We start from the raw sequence: 22,699 nt of genomic DNA, 5'->3' as shown, positions 1-22,699 counted from the left end.
TTCAGGATCTCTATTAGTCCCAATCACTGTAGCAGTGAAGCTATGTTTTTTACGGTGCCAGTAGATGGCGAATAAATCGTTTAATTTTCAATATTTTCTTATGAAAATTGTTTTACATGTACTTCTTTTTATAATAAATGCTCATGCAAATTTTCAAAACAATTACACCAAACAGTACTTTTTATTTTAGAAATTCCCAAAAAAAGTATATGAATATCGTACTTTTACACTAGGATAGCCCTTTATAAGGGGTTAATATGCATGTGTGTTTAGGAAAGGGATCAAAGTTAATAAAGATTAATAATAAATATATATTTATTTCTCTTAAATAAAAAGATGATGTTCACATACCTCTACTCTGTCTACCTCACAATACTCCTAACTTTTAACAACAGATTTTTATATATAAAATTGATAAAACCACATAGTCTAAAATTGTATATGCCTCCAGTTTAGCAACACATTCCAGACTGCTTGGAATTGGGGTTAGGTTGAACACTATCATGTATCCTCAAAGCAGTTGTCTGCATGGGTAGGAAATGCTTCTGGTTCTTCAGTTTATGAGCTAGTGTTAGGAAAATAGCTTCCACATTATCACACTGGGAATCTAGGCGGGCAGAGGTTTCAAATAACTAGAAATAAAAATAATTAATCAAATACATCAGTCTGGGCAGATTATAAAAAGATCGGAATCGAATCTTAAGATTGCGTATATTAGTACTATAGGTATGCAAAGTCCACATAAAGTGTGCTATTCTGTTAGAAATTAGCGCTTCGAAATCTTTTTTCAATTATTGCTCTGTAACTCCGAAGATTTTAGCTTTAAACCAAAAACACCCAAATAAAAATTCACCGTAATTTAATCCTGCACAGATATATGTTTTCCTCATTTCCTTCGACGAAAATTTTCCTCAAAAAATCCGGGTTTTCCCAACAAAATTTTTAATTTTCAACTAAAATTTTAGGGAAGTAATTATTTATCAATAACTAACTAGCTTGGTGGCATAAAAGCTTTTTTGGAGTAGATTATATTTCCGGAAGCCGGCGAAAATCTAACAAATAGTTTAGCAACAATTAAACTGTTAATTAAAAATTTACGGTCGCAATAATAACCAGAATAATTATGAAACACCAGAATAACTACGATTTTCATATAAAAAGGCACTATACCTATCTAACGTACTTTACAGAATTAAAATTGGACTATTTGAGCAACCTCAGGAATGTTTTAAAATTATAAACAATTTTTTAGCTAATAAACAAATAGAATCTCTCGACAACTATTAGACTAAATTATACATAAAGAAAATCGATATTGGAAAGGACGCGGTAGAATGCTTAATTTAAAAGAAAAACTGTTAAATTGCGAGCAGTGCTTCCTGAGATATAACCGGTCAAAGTTGACCAGCATTTGCGACGAAGTTCTAAACAATAGGATGGTAATCTTCGAACCATTACCTTTTTATTTCGGGTCTCTTTCTATATACAAATTTTCATATCTTCAAGAGACTCATAAGTAGTGTTCGCGCAGTACAAATCGAGCATACCCAGAGTAAGTTCGGGATTAGTTTCCAATGCGCAGGCGTCAACGTAAACTTATCCTGGACATGCTCAGGATTTTTCGCTCCGCGAACAATTTTCGGATTCGCAATGTAATGACGGGTTGCATACATTAAGGTTAGAGAAGGAAGCTTTTTGTTGTCTCTTTCTTATTTCGAAATAAATGTCAAAAAAAATGCAAATGCAACAAATTTGTATGTCAACAAAGAGAAAAGAAAAGAGAATAAAGGCAACAGGCAAAGGATTAACTTTCTATTCAATAATTAAATGCCTTTCTTAGAAGGTAGAAATTTGATTAGAGTCTTTCTTTATTATTTCCACAATATAATGTGGTTATTTCCACTCTGAAATCCAGCTTACATTTTTGTAGAGAGTAAAAGATTGTTGATATGTAGATATAAAAATTACCTTTAACTTCATGAGGGTTGAACATTATCTGAAGGAAGGAATAATTTAGTAAAACTTGGTAAAACAATCATTTCCAATTTTGATATCTATGTATTAAATTTAATGGGTTGTGGCATTGTGTTGTGGTTTATTACACCACAAAAATTATGAAATACATATAACAAGACACAAGAAATAGTTTCAGAATAAGTTTGATGTATTGTTTATGTTTCATTATATTCAATAAGAGACTAATTTAACTCATAAATTAAACTGAAAAATAAACCACAAGAATATGTAGGTACTTATAAGCTCATTTAGATAGAAGAAATTAAGTAAAAACAGAGTACAATTTATTGTAATACATACTACCGTAATAGATAATTATCGAATATCGAATGAAAATAATACTTGAAAAGGTACCTACTTATTTATAAACATACGAAATGGAAAACATTGACAAAAACAACTAAAAAAGCTTTAATATAAAAAATATTAAAATTTGTTTGAAGAATATTTAAATGACACAACACTTTACATAATTTCAAAACTTTAAAAACCAGAATCTACATCTACAAGTTGTTTAACAAAACAATATTTTAGGTTAAGAATTGGAAGGAGTAAGAACAGAATGTCAAGAAATTCTTCCCAAATATTTTGTGCGCCTGTGCGAACTTAAAATCCGAAACAAAATCCTCGAACGTCGAGAGCGTACCCCGGGCATGTTCAGGATCTTTTTTCTGTACTGCGCGAACACCGAATTAAAAATCCGGAGGGTGTTCAGAGGGAAAGATTTGGACTCCGCGAACGCCCAATTTTGTAATGCGCAGGCGTTCTCCCTCTGGGTATACCCAGGACGTACTGCGCGATCAAAGCTATAACATATACTATAACAGGGGTGGCCAAGCTCCTTGATAGTCCGAGCCATTTTTCAAAATTTGAAATTTTTCTCGAGCCGCAATTAAACAGTTATTTAAAAAGTGTAAAAAAAGGTATTTAATTTTTCCTCTCAGGAAAAAACTCGAAATCGTCAGATTAAGATAAGGTACTTTAACTACCTATGCAAAACAGTTTATATTTAAAAAATCTGAAGATTTAAGCGGGGCGTAAGGAAATGGGTGAGTCACAAAGTTTTACAAAAAAAGCTAATATTTCGTGAAATGAACGTCAGATCGAAAAACTAAAAAATACGTGATCAATATTTTTCAAAAATCTATCGAATGACACCAAACACGACCCCCCACGGATGTGGAGTGGGGGTTACTTTAAAATCTTAAATAGGAGCCCCCATTTTTTTATTGCAGATTTGGATTCCTTACGTAAAAATTAGTAACTTTTATTCGAGACATTTTTCGAATTATGGATAGATGGCGCTATAATCGTAAAAAATGATTGTTGGAAATGGAAAATTAAATTAAAAAATGTAAAGTCCCCGACTTTATGAAAAACTTAACTTTTTTTTTGGTTTTAGGACCTACTCTTCACAACCCAATAGGTCCCCATAACGCTCGAGTAACTGCAAATTTAGCATACTTTCCTCCCCTACTATATGTCTGACGATGTTTTCACTACCATACACAGTCACCAATTCAGCTTTGCGGCGCCTTCTTTACTCTCCTGCCATGTCAATCCATTTCTTTGAGGGCCAAATATCATTCTGAGAACTTTCCTTTCAAATACCAGCAGCTTATTTATTTCCCGCTGATGTAGAATCCATTTGTAACTTCCATATGTAATAATTTAGCGAATAATTGGCATGTACGTGCAGTCTTAATTTAGATTGTCTTTTTAGAAGCTTAGATCTTAATAATGATGATAGGGAGTATAATGCTTTATTCCACGCAGCTATCCTTGCTGAAACCTCTTTTTATATATGGCTAACATCTGTGATTACCGCCCCTAGATATTTAAACTCTTTTACTACTTCGAAGTTGTGGTCATTAATAGTTATGTTCTGCCTAATTCTTGGTCTTGGATTTTTGGTTACAATTTTTTTATAGCATGTATTTTGTCTTCTCTTCATTTATTCGAAGGCCCACACTACCTGTTTCTTTCTCGAATTGTGAAAACACCTTTCTCAAGTCTCTTGTAAAATGAGCGACTGCACCTAAATCATCAGCAAAGGACAACAATAGTTTTAAATCCTCGATTCGCAAATCCCCCGTCAGCTCAGATGATATTTTACTTATTACATAATCTAAGGCCAAATTGAATAGCAATAATGATAAGGGGTCTCCTTGTCTAAGTCCTAATGTTATACTTAGTCTTTTATATTTATTGTCACTAATTTAAGACATTTTGAAACACAAAAATTAAAATTAATTCAGATACATTTATTGAGAGCCACAAATAATCCTTCAAAGAGCTACATGCGGCTCGCAAGCCACAGTTTGGCCACCCCTAAAACTATAATAATAAAAACAATCGGTATTATGTGTGAAAAATACCAAAATACCAGTCAAAAACTAGGTTGAAAAAAATAGAATTTCAAAGTTTAAAATCGGTATACGTTAAAAATAATTATTTTCTCTGCTTTCCATAGAGCAATTTTCTTTATTTTTTTTAATCGAAAGTAACTTGAGTAGAGCCATCTAGTTAATGCATTACTAAATGCCAAAGATGCTTTAATTTTGTTATAATAAATACATATTTAAAATCTTAAATGGGAACCCTCATTTTTATTACATATTCGGATTCCTCATGAAATAATAAGTACAATTTTATTCGTAACAATTTTATCGAATTGTTAATAGATTGCGCTATAATTATTGGAAAAAACGATTTATCCTGATACCCTAGGAAAATTATGGAAATGGTCTAATATCCCGAGAAATACACTTCTCAATGAAAAAAAAATAGGTATCTATTTATTATTTTTCACAAATCTATCAAATAACATCAAACACGGCACCCCACCCTCACCCCCCGGCGGTGTGGCGGGGGAAACTTTGAAATTCTAAACAGAAAACCCCATTTTTTATTGTGATAAAATTCGAATTTTATGTGAAAAATTAGATAATAATAAATAAATACAGAAGTCTGCAAACTAGTTTTTTTGGTACTGAATACAATATTTATGTACCGGGTGTCCCAATAAGAATGGCTCTCGGCCATATCTCAGGAACCGTTTATAGTGGAGCTTTGAAATAAAAAAATTTATAACAAAAGTTGCCTCAGGAAAAGCCTGGAAATTATTTTCATAATTGTGGGACCACCGCTAGAGGGCGTAATTGAATATCAAAAATTAAAAAATCTAAATTTTACAAAATTTTCCCAATGAAGGGGCACTGGAAATCCGATCGTCGTATTCTTCATAAAATTCTACGCATACTTGATTTGACAAGTTTAGGTCTACCTTTGGAAATAAGAGGTAGGGGTGAGTGGGAACCTTGTTATGAAAAACTGGCTGTGAGTCCGGTTCTGCTTAATCAAATTTTGCAAACTTGGTCTTGTTGAAGATAGATCTTTTTCATCAATGTAAAAGTTATGATTTCGAATCAACTTACTGAGTAATATGCCAGCTAGAAGGCGTTATTTAATTTTTTTCAGAAATCTAGTGTTCCTTGGAAAATATTAAATACAAACATGCATTTTTAATACCATATTACAAAATTAGACAAAATTAGCAACAGAATAGCGAAAACCGCATGTTAATACCTTTTTTCTATCTCGAGATATCTTACAAAACGTGTAAATTTAAAAACATAACTGTTACTGTCACCGGTAAACGAAATAATTCATTAAAAGTAGTGTGCTATGGAAACAACAAAGAAACATTTTCCAGCTCTCAACGTATATTAGGTCTTTTCAACGCTTCTCATTTGTTTCGAGCCTCGTTCATATCTCGTATATTAATATTATACACGGATTATACGGCATATGACAGAGGCTCGAAACAAATGAGAAGCGTTGAAAAGCCCTATTACAAAGAAATAAAAACAACTATTTAGTGAGGACATAAACATTCAAATTTTTGCCCATCATTTTCGTTGCAAACATTTACTCTTTCAAGAGTAGATTGAACAGCAGTCTCAATTTCTGCTCTCGATATACTTTGAATGGCGTTTAGTATTCTCTGGATAATGTATTCTAGAGTAGTGTATGATGGGCAACAATTTGAATATTTAGGTCGTCACTAAGTAGTTCTTTTTGTTCTGTGTTATATTTAATTTTAATAGTATTGCTTCTCTTTATATTGTTGTTTTAATTAATTATATTTTTATACGTTGACATCTGGAAAATGTTATTTTGTTTTTTCCACGGCACACTACTTTTCACTAACTTAGTTTACCGGTGATAGTAACAGTTATGTATAAAATTTACACGTTTCTCGAGATATCTTGAGATAGAAAAAAGGTATCGACATGCGGTTTTCGCTATTCTATTGCTAATTTAATGTAATTTTATAAAGTATGATTAAAAATGCATACTTGTATTTAATATTTTCCAAAGAAAACTAGATTTCTGAAAAAAATTAAATAACGCCTCCCAGCTGGCTTATTACTTATTAGGATGGTTCAAAATTATCACGCTTACATTGAAGAAAAAGATCTGTCTTCAACAAGACCCAGTTTTCAAAATTTGATTTAGCAGAACCGGACTTACAGCCATTTTTTCATAACAAGGTTCCCACTCACCCCCACCTCTTATTTGCAAAGGTAGAGTTAAACTTGTTAAATCAAATATGCGCAGAATTTGATGAAGAATACAATAATCGGATTTCCAGTGCCCCTTTATTAGGAAAATTTTGTAAAATTTAGATTTTTTTATTTTTGATATTCAATTACGCCCTCTAGCGGTGGACCCACAAATATGAAAATAATTTCCAGGCTTTTCCTGAGGCAACTTTTGTTATAAAATTTTTTATTTCAAAGCTCTACTATAAACGGTTCCTGAGATATGGCCGAGAGCCATTCTTATTGGGACATCCGGTACAATCTGAATCTGTGATAAAAGAAAATGAGTGTTTCTATTTAGAATTTCAAAGTTGTCCCCCTTCCGATCCACAGGAGGTAGAGGTGATGAGTAGTGTTTGGTGTCAGTCGATATATTTTTGAAATATATTATTAAACACCTGTTCTTTTGGTTTTTCATTTAACAGTGTATTTCTTGAGATATTAGATAGATTTCATAACTTTCCTAGAGTATCAGTATACATCATATTTTTTCGATCATAGTGTCGTCTATCAACAATTAAAAAAATCTCTGGAATAAAAGTTATTTATTTTTGGATAAGAAATCCAAATCTACAGTAAACAATGAGAGTCTTATTTAAAATTTGAAAATTGTCCCCTGCCCCAACCTCCAAGAGGTGGGTGTGGGGTCGTGTTTCATGTCATTTCATAGATTTTTGAATAATATTGAAACGAAATTTCGCGAAATAGTTGACCTTGAAACCAACATTTTTTTTGTTTTTTTCAATCCAATGTAAATTTCGCGAAATAGTTGACCTTCCTGGTTCTTTTGGAAGTGGAAAAACACATTGGAATTTTTTTAAAACAATGCAATATAATATTAATTACAAAAAAACTTACAGGCATACTATACTGATCGGCAAATCTTTGAGCTACATTAGTAGTTACAGCTACCACACCATCACATTTATTACCAACTAAAATCTTTGGTACATCCTGTAAGCAATTATTATTGCACTCATCTATCCACTTCTTCAGGGAATCAAAGGAACCGGAATTTGTTACATCATACACAAAGACAACTGCATGGGCATTTTTGTAATAATGACGAACCATAGACATTCTGTATCTTTCTTGACCTGCTGTATCCCATAATTGGAGCTAAAAACATATTTAATTCAAATTCTAGATTCACAAATAATTACATACAAAATTTGTACACAAGATTCAATATTATTTGATATCTTAATGGGAATTACATATTAGGTAAATGGTCAATAGGCAAAAATGTTTTTTGAAACATACAAACAGTTTTTGCAATCAGTGTTAAACTTATAGTTGTTATAGTAGTATCAGCTGTTAAATTTGTGTTAAATTGCTTTGTCTGGATAGTCTCATATTCATTTTGTTCATTAGTTTTTTATTAGACGTAAGAAAAATACAAGGTTAAATTATGACGATTATATTACAGTATATTCCATCGTTTTTTGAATCCATAATTCATAGAATAAAAATGGATATAACAAATGAGCAGTACATGACATCCACATCATAGACCCGCCTTATGAGAGAAAACACAAATCATCTGGAAGGTATATAATGAACTAAGAAAAAACGGAAGCTGTTTTTAAGAGGAGTATCACTGGAAACACATAATAATATTTTGCGAGAAAAACTTGATATACATCTGCGAGAACAAAAACCTATTAACCCTTTCAATGTGGAAAGCGCACCGGTGCGCTTTGTTCATTTTTGATAGAGTGCGAAAGGTGCACCGGTGCGCTCTCGTCACATTACCTTTTACTCTGGGCTAATTCGCAAAATACAAGGAAAAGTTATTTACCAGCAATTTTATTGCTGGAATCGAATCTTATGATTGTATATATTAATAATATAGGTATGCAAAGTCCGCAGATAGTGTGTTACTTTTTTTATAAACAAAATGGCGCCCGAAAATCGTGTTTTTTTCAATTTTTGCTCTATAACTCCAAAGGTTTTAACTTTACACCAAAAACACCCAAATAAAAATTCACCGTAATTAAATTCTGCATAGAGACGTGTTTTTCCCGATTTACTTCGACGAAAATTTTCCCCGGAAAATCCGGGTTTTTCCAACAAAATCTTTAATTTTCAACTAAAATTTTAGATAAGTAATTGTTTATCAATAATTAAATAACTTGGTAATATAAAAGCTCTTTCCGTATAGATTATAATTCCAGAAGCCGATGGAAATTGAATGAACAGTTTAGCAACAATTGAATTGTTAATTAAAAATTTACGGTCGCTATAATAACCACAATAATTATGATACATAAGAATAATTATGATTTTTGTATAAAAATACACTGTACCTATGTAATGTACTTTACAGAATTGAAATTGGACTATTTAAGCGGCCTCGGGAATGTTTTAAAATTATAAACAATTTTTTGGCTTATAAACAAATAGAATATCTCGGAAAATATTAAATTAAATTAAATCATGAAAACGGTGTTTGAAAAAAGCAGCAGGACGCTTCTTTTAAAAGAAAAGACATTTAATTGTGATGAATGGTTCCTGAGATACAACCGGTCAAAGTTGACCGGCATTTACGGCAAAGATATAAACAATAGGATCATAATTTTTGAACCATCCAATCCTTTTTCTTCAGTTAATCATATTGAAGCAAAAATCCTGTATTTACATAATGAGATACACATCAAGAATAAAGTCGTCATATATCTATGGGTAAAGGGACACGCAGGCATAACAGGTAATGAAATGGTGGATGCCTTAGCAAAACAGCTCCAACATCAGGAGAAGAACTAAATCTTAAACTACCCCCGTCCGATTTATTCTTAAATCAAAGGAACAAAATAAATGAGATGTGGCAAAACCTATACAGTGCATCAACAACTGGAACAAACTTTTGTAAACACCAGCCAAGGATCCCCAGAAAACCATGGTTTCACAAAATACCAAACAGAAACTTTGTCGCCACAATAAATCGAATACGTGCAAACCATGCACTAACGCCTTATTATAAGCACAAAAAAAAATTACAGACGATCCACTGTGTAGTTGTGGTAAAAAGGGTACATTGGTACATGTTTTACTTGAATGTCCAATAAATATTGTAAACATTAATAATCTATATAAAAACTTAATTCACTACAAGATAAATCTTCCAATAGACCTAAATTGTATTATTTTTTCAGGAAATAATAATATACTTTATGTACTTCATCAACACATCATAAACTGTAAACTAAAATTGTAAAATTTCTAACCAATTTTGTAAGCAATTCTGCAAAACAAACTAAATGTAAAGCATTAAAGGAAAAAAAAGGTGAATACAAAAAAAAATAAAAAAAATAATAAAAAAATAAACCAAGTAAAAAAAATGAACCAATTAAAAAAAAACCAAAAAAAACAAAAAAAAACAAAAAAAAACAAAAAAAAAACAAAAAAAAAACAAAAAAAAACAAAAAGAAACAAAAAAAAAGAAAACAAAAAAAAAAGAAAACAAAAAAAAATAAAAACATACACACAAAGAGGGCTAAAACCTCCGCGGCGTTGAACCGGGTTGATGCTCTAGCGCGGAAGGAAAAAAAATTAAACAACTTACACTTTATTAATGCTACATATTACTAACAAAACAAATGAATACATCATGCTCAAGTTTGATACTATGAAACAATTTACACAAACTATTTATACAATCTAACATAGTCTGGCTAATTGGTCCTCACCAAAGCCATAAATTCCACGAAAAAAAAAAAATCCTTTTTCTCCACACCAATTTTCATATCTTTAAAATAGTCATAACATATATTATTATAATAAAAACTATCGATATTACAGGTGAAAATTCCCAAAAATAGCAAAATTCCAATCAAAAATTAGGTTGAAGAAAATGTAATCTCAGAGTTAAAAATCGGTATACGTTAAAAAATGCATTTTCTCGGCTTCCCATAGAGCAATTTTCTTCATTCTTTTTTTGTTCCCAAGTAACTCGAGTAGAGCCATCTAACTAACGCATCATTAAATGTCAGATTTGCTTTTGTTTTGTTATAATAGATTAATTTATTTATAAGAAAAGAAAACTACGTATTTTTTCCAGTTGTAGACTTTTTAGGTAAACTTACTACAAATGTACCTTTTAACGTTAAAAACACAAATATTCTCATTTGAAAGCTGAATAATTATTTAAACAATCTTTATTTAAACAAATTTAAAAAAATCTAATAAATAAATTAATTTATTATAACAAAACAAAAGCAAATGTGACATTTAATAATGCATTAGTTAGATGGCTCTACTCGAGTTACTGGGGAACAAAAAAAGAATGAAGAAAATTGCTCCATGGGAAGCAGAGAAAATGCATTTTTTAACGTATACCGATTTTGAACTTTGAGATTACATTTTCTCCAACCTAATTTTTGATTGGAATTTTGCTATTTTTGGCAATTTTCACTCGTAATATCGATAGTTTTTATTATAATAATATATGTTATGACTATTTTAAAGATATGAAAATTGGTGTGGAGAAAGAGGACAAAAATAAAAAGGTGAAGGTTCAAAAATTATGATCCTATTGTTAATATCTTTGCCGTAAATGCCGGTCAACTTTGACCGGTTGTATCTCAGGAACCACTCATAACAATTGAAAGTTTTTTCTTTTAAAAGAAGCGTCCTGCCGCTTTTTTCGAATACCGTTTTCATGATTTAATTTAATTAAATATTTCCCGAGATATTCTATTTGTTTATAAGCCAAGAAATTGTTTATAATTTTAAATATTCCTGAGGCCGCTTAAATAGTTCAATTTCAATTCTGTAAAGTACATTACATAGGTACAGTGTCTTTTTATACAAAAATCATAATTATTCTTATGTATCATAATTAAATCCGACACCCTGATAGGGTACAAGGAAGGGGAGAAAGAGTATCATAATTATTGTGGTTATTATAGCGACCTTAAATTTTTAATTAACAATTCAATTGTTGCTAAACTGTTCATTCAATTTCCACCGGCTTCTGGAATTATAATCTATACGGAAAGAGCTTTTATATTACCAAGTTATTTAATTATTGATAAACAATTACTTATCTAAAATTTTAGTTGAAAATTAAAGATTTTGTTGGAAAAACCCGGATTTTCCGGGGAAAATTTTCGTCGAAGTAAATCTCGAGAAACACGTCTCTATGCAGAATTTAATTACGGTGAATTTTTATTTGGGTGTTTTTGGTGTAAAGTTAAAATCTTTGGAGTTATAGGGCAAAAATTGAAAAAACACTATTTTCGGGCGCCATTTTGTTTATAAAAAAAGTAGCACACTATCTGCGGACTTTGCATACCTATATTATTAAAATATACAGTCATAAGATTCGATTCCAGCAATAAAATTGCTGGAAAATAACTTTTCCCAAGAATGGCCTATTCTCCGATAATCTGCCCAGACTATTTGTATTTACGCAAAGTACGGGCACACTTACAAGATCTTCACTTTCGATTTATAAAACGATGCCAGAATGCCATTATTCTGATCATAAGGAAATATCATGGCAACGTAATTATTTATTTTATTTATCAACAGGCAATCGCTCAGTTAAAATACAATGTAATAAATCACAAAAAATTTTGAACCAACATTAAATTTAAAGATTTTAACCATACAAAAATAGGAACAGTAAATAACAAACATTAACAAAAAATATACACAACACAGGGACATCAAGCTATCAGACACATGTTGTTTACAGGTTACAGAGCTCAGCTTTAAATTCCTTTGGAATACCTACTATAGCAATCTAAAACCTTGATGTTTTAAAATGTCTTTTTAGACATAAAGAAATTGTATCCGTAGTTTGTGCGATATAGGGTATAATATAAAATGGTTGATTTAGCCTCATTTGTCTACTGTAAACATGGAGATTGATTTTTTCCAATAGTTGATGACCAAAAATATTACGAGTGCAGTGTGCAGTATACTATAAAACATAATGAGATCTTTGTGCATGCATCAGATTTGGAAAGAAGTTATGTTGAGACACTTTTCCATATTTGAATAGTTAATTTCTTCAACCCTCTGGTTTCGGCAACAAAGACTTAAGAATTTGTTGAATATGTGTGTTATAGCGAGGAGTCCAAACATATGAACAGTAATCTAGATGGGGTCTCACAAGTAAACCATACAATATTTTTATGGATGGGATATTTAGAAAGTTTTTAGCACAACATTTGATAAACCTTAAAAGTTGAAGTGATTTTGAGACAACAGATGAGATATGGGGGATGTAGAATAAGCTATAATGGAGCAAAACACCTAGGTCAACACTGGAGTCTAAGGGGCAACCATTAGTAGTATAGATATGATTTATAGGAGTTCTATTCCGACCAAAAACCATTAAATGACGCTTTTTAACGTTAATTTCCATTCCGTTGCTGTCACACCAATAGCTCAACCGATCTAGGTACATAAGATTGTAATTTTTGATAATCACCATCATTCTCAATTTTCAAATATAATTTTAAATTGTCAGCAAATATTAGAGAAAAGCAGAGAGGAAACAGGAGGCATAACATAGATATTGAATAGAAGGGGCCCTAGGTGTGATCCTTATGGTACTCTTGGCCTATCCATAATCTCTTGAGATTAAGGATCGACCTCAGAGCCTTTTCTAGAGATTGGAAACTCTAAACACATAATTATTTGTATTCTTTCACTTAGGTAGGATAACTACTAGAATAATTATCTACTCTCAATTTGGGAATATCTTAAGGAAAAATTAAAAATTTATTTGTCGAGAAAGAATTGTGTTAACACCAGACAGTCGCCAAAGTGTGAATACATCTGTTGTTACAGGTTACAGCTGACTTACTGTAAAGGACCCATTAAAATGTATGGAGAGCTATCAAAGGTAGAAGACTGAAAATCACAAGAAAGCTCCCCAACAAGATGGATCAACCAAATTACAGGAACATGCAAATGATCTATAAATATATGAGTTAAAAGAAATGATCATAGATCTTTGGAGATAGACAATACATGAAATAACAATAACCTCTTGTTTTATGCTATACTCCCTCCTGGGGGGTCAGGACTGAAGAGATTACATTTATGAGTCCCCTCCTTACTTTCTTGTCAGAATATAGTGAAAAAAAGAATGTGTGTGTACTTTGTATGCACGTAAGAAGTTATACTTCTATTATATTATAATTTATTTATTTATTAAATAAATATACTTAACAGTTATAATACAAAAAATTAACAATAATTACCAAAAATTAACCAAAACATAATGACAAAAATATGAATTGTCCGGGATTTGAACCCGCGATCTCTCGACCTCTGCTCCAATGCCCTACCAACCAGGCTATCAAGGCGCCTGTTATTGACGTTTCGCATATACATAATTACACATAATGGTGACAAGTGAAATATAAAAATAGATATTTTATTATTTTACGCCCAAGGAAGACAAATCCAAAGACACAAAAATTATAATAAATAATACATTTACTAAAAAACACTAAAATATTATTTTAATGGCTTATTTGCGCTGATACATAATTTGAAAGATTAGCAACGAACACCATACTATTGAATGTTAAGAAATAAATTATTAATCACCTAGGTAGATCTTGGCCATAGAAATAAGTTGCTTTAAACTGCAGTTAAATATATCGCAGTAAATACTTAAGCCATTATAATAGCTGCACATGACAAATAGAGGAGAATTCAACATAAGGTTAGTTCTAGCTTGTGTATTTCTGAATGTAATCGAATTTCTTACTGGATAAGACGGATAAGATTATAATAAATATACAGTGGAATCTCGATTATCCGTCAGGGCACGGGACCAAGGGTATGACGGATAATCGAAAAGATGGTTAACAGAACATTAAATAAATTAAAAATTGATAATACAACTCTCAAATAGAATAGAATAGAATACTTTATTGGTATAGCTTTACAGCTGCCATCATAAAGATGGATATACACGTCAGATATACAACACAATATAGTCACAGACACATAATCAAATACCTATACATACACTTAAATTTTAGATTTAACATAATGTACATTGATAAATATGAAAATTATTAATATTAGACAGAACTCATAACAGCAATCTAGTTGCTAAGTATTCTTCTACACTGTAGAATGCATGTTTACATAGTATACTTTTCACAACTCTTTTGAATTTCACCGGATGCAAAGATCTAACTTCATTTGGAAGATGATTATATAGCCTGACCCCCACATAATCTGTGGACTTCTCAAATTTGGATAGTTTGTGACCAACAGTAACAAACTGATTGGCATTCCTAGTTGAGTATGCATGTAAATCAGAATTTCTCTTGAATGAATGTAAATTATGCTTAATATACAATATGGATTTCAAGATATATATGGAAGGCAACGGTAAGATATTGTTATTAATGAAAACTTGCTTACAAGTATGCCCAAAAGGAATATTGAAGATAAGTCTAATAATTCTCTTCTGTTTAATAAACACTGTGTCTGATTTTGTGGAATTACCCCATAACGTAACATTATAAGTAAGGTGACAATAAACCAAAGAATAATATACATTAATGAGAGTTTTAATACTGAGTGTTCTCTTCAACTGTACTAAAGCATAGAATGAACAATTTAGTTTCTTATTAACATATTCAACGTGAACATCCCAACTCATAAACTGGTCCAAAAATACACCTAAAAATTTTATGTTTGGAATATTTACAATTTCAGGAATAGACACAACTGGCATATTTCGTTTGCATCTAAAATGTATATACGATGTTTTATCAATATTCAGTTGTAGCAAGTTTTGTGTACACCATGTTTGGAATAATCTGATAACCCTTGACACTCTATTTTGAAGCTCTACGTATGTATGTGCTGATACAATCACAGATGAGTCATCTGCGTACATTACAATGTGGTCATGAGTAATATGATCGGGTAGGTCATTGACAAAAATAAGAAATAGCAGTGGTCCCAACACAGATCCCTGCGGCACTCCTACATCTACACTGAAGATGTCTGACCTTTCCTTGTTTAATTCAACATAGAATTTCCTCTCCAGAAGATATGAGTTCAATAAATTTAACATGTTACCTCTTATTCCGTGGACATACAATTTGTTAAGGACAAATTCAAATTTAAGACTGTCGAATGCTCTGGAAAGATCAAAGAAGATACCCACTACAAGAAGACCATCATCAAGATGCCTATAGACAGATTCCATAAATACTTCAGTAGCCCCCTCTGTTGATCTTCCGGATCGAAAGCCATGCTGTTCTGAACACAGTGCATTATTTTTGTCCAAAAACTGTATGATCCTAGTGTAGTAAGCTCGTTCAAAAATTTTTGAAATTACATTTAACAAAGAAATAGGTCTATAATTATCAATACAAGTGTGATCGGATTTTTTATATACTGGAACAATTTTACTTAATTTTAGGTTTTCAGGAAATTCACCTGTGTTGTATACTAGGTTAATTAAATATGCCAGCGGTTCTGATATAACATCCTTGATGTGTTTGATCATTCTTGTGTTTAATTCATCATTTCCAAAAGAATGTTTATTTTTAAGACCACAAATAATATCAAGAACTTCATCAGATGTTACTGGAAAATAAACAAAACTGTCTATAGTCCACCTATGTGATAAAGTACAGTTTTGAGGGTTATTGTCAAGCCTATTTTTTAGTGCATTATTTTTGTCATTGAAATGGCATGCAAAATATTGAGCTAAATTTTTATCATCTGATATTAGTTTGTCTTCAATTTTGAGTTTAATTTTATTAGTACTTTGCTTTCTCCCTATAGTTTTATTTACTATACTCCACATAGTTTTTTGTTTATTATTACTACTTATAATTTGAAGATAATTGAATTCCCTTTTCTTTTCAGCAATAAGATTATTGTATTCCTTCTTGGTAGCTTTATACTCATTCCAGATGTTACTATTATTAGAGTTTTTAGCTTCATTAAATAGGTTTTTTAATTGTTTACTCCTAGCATATATGTCATGATCAACCCAACCTTTACTTTTATGCACGTCCTTACCTATTTTACTTTTAAGGGGACAGTTTGAAGTAATAGCAAAGTTTAAAGTATCCATAAATTCGATAAAAGCGTTATTAATATTACTTTCATTGTATACCTCGCAAAAACCAATCCTCATTAAGTCTTGTTTTAGGATGTCTAAATTATTATCATTTAAACACCTAAAACACTGCTGTTTTATATTAGATTCCATCCTATCCTGATTACGACCTACAACAATGTCAAAAATAATGGCAAGATGGTCACCCATATTGGGTTGATTGACTTGACAAGTATGATTCATAGTGATATTATTAGTAGCAATGTAGTCAATTTTTGTTTTTGTTACTTTATTGTTATTCATGAAAAATACGTGTTGGTATATTTGGGATATTAAGAGACAAACCAAACGATTGAAAAAGATCATCTAATCGAAGTTTTTCATTGCTCTGAATTAAGTAGTTGATATTAAAGTCTCCACAGAGATAAATTTTATCAACACGGTTGTGAAAATGACCTAAAATATTAAAACAATTATTTATAAAAGAATCTAGATTGCTGTTAGGCGTTCTGTACACATTAATGACTAGAAATTTACAGTTACTGATTAAAATAGTCACAGCACAACATTCAAAGCTTTCTTCCTCAGAGAATTTACGGCAATCAACGACTGAGACTGCATACTTGTCTGTCCCAGATTTAGATAAAATAAGAGTTCCACCATGTATTTTATTTTTTCTAGTAAAATGGGTTACTAAAGTGTACCCTGGGATATAAATAAGATTAATATTATCCTCATTACACCAGTGCTCCTGAATACATAGAATGTCAGGTTTTTCAGCATTAGAAAAAAGCTCAAGATTTAAAAGTTTGTTTGTTAAACATTGTACATTAACCGAGATTAACTTCAATTTAAAGTCATTTACTATACGTGAAATAGTTGTATTGCTTGAGGACCCACCTAATGCGACAGCGTCCTCCTCATCTTGAAAAACGAGACTAATGCTCCGCTGGGCCAGATTTCTCGCTTCCATGCATTCTTAATTAAGTCTCGTCTAATGGTCACTTTCATGGATGCATATATGTCAGGTTTTTTGGACTGATGGATTTCGCATTTTACGCCATCTAAATGATTTTCCAGGAACTTTTCTAATTGCTCCGGTTTTGTGTCAGGCTTTAGGCGAGTCACATGTAGGTTGATCATTTGTGGAACAGCCTCAATGTTGCAAGGTGACTCGGTACTTCCAACTAAGAACTTCCTCTTTTTTCTATGAGCTACCTGTGTCCACGCACCGTTGCTTGAAGACTCTGAAAGAACCGGAGCATTATTTTCAGTGTTCAACAGATTATGTAAAACAGTTTGAGTTTTGGCTTCTTGCATTGCGGCACTCATTTGTCTTGATGTAATGTATTTTTTTTCATTTGGCACTTCATTTCCAAAGTTTGTCGATGTTGAGGATCGCGCTAGCGTTCCGTCTGCAGGAATTTTAGTCACTACTAATTCAGTTTGTTTACTATTAGTAAGGTCATTAACATTTTGTAGTTGTTTATCATCTTTACCAGGGGAAGTCCAGTTTTTTCTTTTGTCAACGTTAATTACCTTGAATTCAGGTTCTTTAGTTTTTTGTTTTACTTTTTCTTCAAGGAGCTCGTTAGTTCTTTTTAACAATTGATTATTATCAAATAAAATTTTATATTTTTCCTCTTTTTCACTTAAAATTGTTTTTAGAAAATCAATTTCCAACTGTAGGATATGTGCATTTACCTCTTGAGTATGACTTACTGAGTTTCCTTTGGGATTTTCAGATTGTTCACATGTCTCACATACAATTCTAGTATCACATAACTTTATACATTTCTGCTTTTTTCTTGATGAACAAGATAAATGAAAAATACTTCCACATTTTATGCACACTATAACGTTAGTAGTTTTCTGGCAACATTTGAATGCTTTTTCCTTAAAATTCTCATCATTTACAGAGAGGAGTAATTTCACGTGCGCATCGTTCGGCGCCATCTTGAATATGATTTGAATGAAAATTTTATTTGTATGTTTTGTTTGATAATATAAGGGGAATTTGTGTTCGTGTTTATATTATTGAATTTGGTTTAAAATATTCTGAAATCTTCGTTTTACTGATGCTTCACCTTTTACAAGAGCTGAATTTCTTAATCGGCGTAAGATCATGCAATCTACTTTATTGGATTCTTCTTGCCGAGAATGCCACTCTTTGAATGGTTGCATGTGCGATGCAGCTTCTTTAGGCAAATCTTTGTCAGTTGCAAAATCATCATCGACATCGCCACCATCAAATTCCAAGTTTGTGTCAGCTTCTGAACCTGTTTCGTCAGCCTCTGTTTTGCCATTTCAACGATTTCATCATCTGGCAGCAATCGATAGCTGCTTGCGTCCTCATCACAAATTAGCCATTCCTGTAAGTCATCTTTAGGCAACGAAAACAAAACAGTTAATTCAGCCATAACTTCATTTGTTACTGCATTGTACATTTCAGAGAATTTCGTCTGGCTTATCGCAATGCTAAAAAAATGAATTGATGACTCAAATTTTTTCTTATGTACTCAGTTCAACTTACATATGTATGGACCCTGACGGTTAACAGAGGTGACGATTAATGGAGAGGCGGTTAATCGAGGTTCCACTGTACAATAAAATGTTTTAATAATACTCATCTTACTCCTGAGGAAGACAAATCCAAAGACCAGGGCCGGCGATAATGGGACTGCAAGGGATGCACTGCAGGAGGGCGCCCCTATTTGGGGGGCGCCAAAATGAGTTTTTTTCTGCTGGTGCTATACAAAATACTAATTTAAAAGAAACCAAAGGGCGCCTATGCTAGTTTTGCAGACGGGCGCCTCATACCCTAGCGCCGGTACTGCCAAAGACACAAAAATTATAATAAATATATTTACTAAAAACACTAATATACTCTTTTCACACCTTTTCTTGCACTGATATATTTATACATAACTAGAAAGATTTAGCAACTAAACGCCATACTGTCTGTGTGCGCATGCATGCAGTATTATGAAATTTTACTCTCAATCGCGCCTAAAGAAATATAACTTCAAAAACTTAAAAGGTAGGAGGCTCTACTATAAGGCTGTAACACCTACAGCCATGATGATGACATACTGTATAATTATAAAACTGTTTCTAAAAAATCAAGATGTTAATGTACTTACTGTGACATCTTCCCCATCTAAATTGACTGTTCTACTTCTAAAATCAACACCTACAGTAGCTTCACATAGTTCTAAAAATTTTCCTTCGCAAAATCTATAAGTTAAAGTAGTCTTTCCAACACTTGAGTCCCCAATTACTATTATTTTAAAAATTTTACCCTGTTTTTGAATTTGAACATGACTAACACTAGCAGCTGGTTGCAAGTTATTTGATGGTACTTCTGCCATATTTTGTTCTGATTCGGCACACTATTTAATTTTACTCATATTATATTTCTTATCTTGTGGTGAGCTGTAATTGATGTAGAGTCATTAATGATTCTGATCAATTTATAATATAAATTTAATATTAGATAATATGTGACAATTTATTGTGATTAAACTTTAGTATTGAATATCAAATTACACTATAAATCTTTTCAGTTTTGTTTTATCCTTAATCTTTTTTGTTTCTATCGTCACCACAATCTGTCAGTCGAAGTCGAATCAAATAATCAAATGAATTATTCAAACCAAACACAAAACGTCAAAACGTCCCCAAAAACAAAAAAATTGACAAGTAACAGGAGGTGTAATGCCATTTGTCAAAATTCAAAGAAATAGAACTTCCAAAGTGTCCTGTGCAAAATCATCTATAGTTGGTACAGGTGGTACAGTATAAAACCCGATGTACGTCTTTAGCTACGTCAGAGATTTAAGTTGACATCGGATTTGTTCCAACACGACGAGAACTGTCATCAAACGATCACGAAACTGCGCACAGATAGCAAAATAATACGTTCCATGGATTATTTTGTTTACTGCGCAGTTTCCTGATCGTTTCATGACGGTTTTTCGTTGTGTTGGAACAAACCTATTAGGTTTGTTCCAACACAACGAGAAACCGTCCATGTAACGATCAACCGTTTCATGACGGTTTTTCGTTGTGTTGGAACAAACCTATTAGGTTTGTTCCAACACAACGAGAAACCGTCCATGTAACGATCAACGTCCTGCGCAGTACCACGGAACGTATTAATTCGTTTCCATGGAACGCTAGTTTTATAGTAACGTGATCGTTTACATAACATAACAGTTCTTGGTCGTGTTGGAACAAACCTATTGTTGTTAAATTACAAAAAGTTCCTAAATTATATAGATATTTGTATGTATTACCATTTAATTATTTTTTATAGTGGCATTATGACAACCACTAAACAGTTATTTTTCCTTTGATAAATATCCATAAAGAGGCCAAAGTCACATGTTCTCCTGAAATGAATTTATGAGTCCTTGTTAAACAAATCTATATAATATCGAGACTGTGCGCTGCCATCTAAAATTGACAATTGCGACAGAGGAAACTGTGGGTAGTCTCTTTCTAATCGGAAGTGTTCATCAAATCGGCGACAGTGGGAGAGTGGCGTAATTGATAAACCCAATGTCGTTAGATAAACTCCGTCGATTAGAAAGAGACTTCCCACCTAATATCCTCAGTTTTCTCTGTCGCAATCGTCACTTACGTCCGGTTTCATAATCAACTTAAAGAACATTAACTAAAGTTCTCAAGATTTAACTACACCAGAACGTTCCTTTGTTTAGGGTAAACCAATGATTCGTTTGCCACTAGCTAGTGTAGTGTAGCCTACACTCAACTACACTCTAAAGTGATACGCTAGAAAGCAATGGAAAATACCTAATATTTCAGTATTGGTAACTTTCTTAAGGCCTAGCACGTTTTTTGGGTGGTGGTGTTAAAGGTGTATGTTTTTACGGCCTGAAGATAGCACTCACGGTTGAAATATGTAAATTTAAAGCTGCACCTACACGCTAAAACAAGAAACAAGTTATGGTGTATAAGTTTGAATAAAAATCTTCAAATATTATTTCTACGCGTATACATACTCTGTATAATAAAAAATCGTAATGGCTGCAATTCCAGTGTACCTACTTAGCTAAAATATTCTATAAAAGGACTTACGACTTGGTTTCATATGACGTCACTTCTATGACGTACATCGGTATTTATACTGTACCAACTGTATACAACAGTAAACACATAACACTTATGACAATGACGTAAATTTGACTTATGGCGTAATCTAAGTTCTTCGGCGCGAAAAATCTACTTTCAAATTTAGATTATCATATTATTAATATATAAATCTAGGGAATTATCCAGAATTTTAGTTCGCTTCGGTAATCGTTGTTTGAGAATCACTAGTCTAGAATTTATTTTCAGCAAGGACCGAATCCAAAAGTTTTTGTTACATATTCAAGGTATGCATGCAGACTTCATTAAATTGGAGAGTCTGAAGGCCCCGTCTCACCATCAAATAATTGACAGTTATTTGATCAAACTTGACAGTCAAACTTGACTAGTGACACAAACTATACATACTAACTGTCACTTTGTGTCACTAACTGTCAAGTTTGATCAAATTAACTGTCAATTATTTGATGGTGAGACGGGGCCTTGAGAAGTTAGCCACATAAAGGCGGAAATACATATCCGCGCCGCGAACTCCGCGCCGTGTGTGCGCCGCGCGTTCGTGGCGCGGTTATTGTTCGTTAAAATTTTTCATTTTGACGATCCAGAGGAAACTTACGAACGTTTAGTAATTGTAGATAATCATGTCTCTGTCCTGCACTTCTACTATATCTTATTTTGGTATTGTTCTGAAACTATTTTCTTGTGTCATCTTATGCAATTTACTATTTTATGTGGAATAAGCCACAGTTCGGGAACATTTCGGGAACTACCTTTTTCGCTTCCTGGCAACACAAATATAATGGTAGGGGAGCCCAAGCGGGGATTTTTGCAGTTACTCGAGCGCGTCAGATTATCATATGGGGAGAAACGTGGTACCCTGCAGATGTATCTCCATCAT

At 32.3% G+C, this 22,699-nt stretch overlaps 1 protein-coding gene across 2 annotated transcripts; it reads right to left on the bottom strand.

Annotated features, from left to right (window-relative positions):
- Positions 1-297: 297 nt before the first annotated feature.
- On the bottom strand, positions 298-20,358 carry LOC114329213 (ras-related protein Rab-33B). Of its 2 annotated transcripts, XM_050655984.1 has the most exons (4): positions 20,236-20,358; positions 19,830-20,121; positions 7,482-7,742; positions 298-632 (listed from the first exon to the last, which is right to left on the bottom strand). In XM_050655984.1, exons 2-4 carry the CDS (start codon positions 20,055-20,057, stop codon positions 453-455), a joined length of 669 nt encoding a protein of 222 aa, XP_050511941.1. In that variant the 5' UTR covers positions 20,058-20,121; positions 20,236-20,358; the 3' UTR covers positions 298-452. The 2 variants fall into 2 exon arrangements, with proteins under 2 accessions (XP_050511941.1, XP_028134051.1); XM_028278250.2 differs by having other exon boundaries at positions 19,830-20,332.
- Between the last annotated feature and the right edge of the window lie 2,341 nt (positions 20,359-22,699).

Source organism: Diabrotica virgifera, chromosome 7, assembly GCF_917563875.1.
Source record: "Diabrotica virgifera virgifera chromosome 7, PGI_DIABVI_V3a".
In the NCBI taxonomy this organism is placed as follows: Eukaryota; Metazoa; Arthropoda; class Insecta; order Coleoptera; family Chrysomelidae; genus Diabrotica; species Diabrotica virgifera.
The sequence above is the reverse complement of the archived record's forward strand: the minus strand, read 5'-3'. Positions and strand labels throughout refer to the sequence as shown.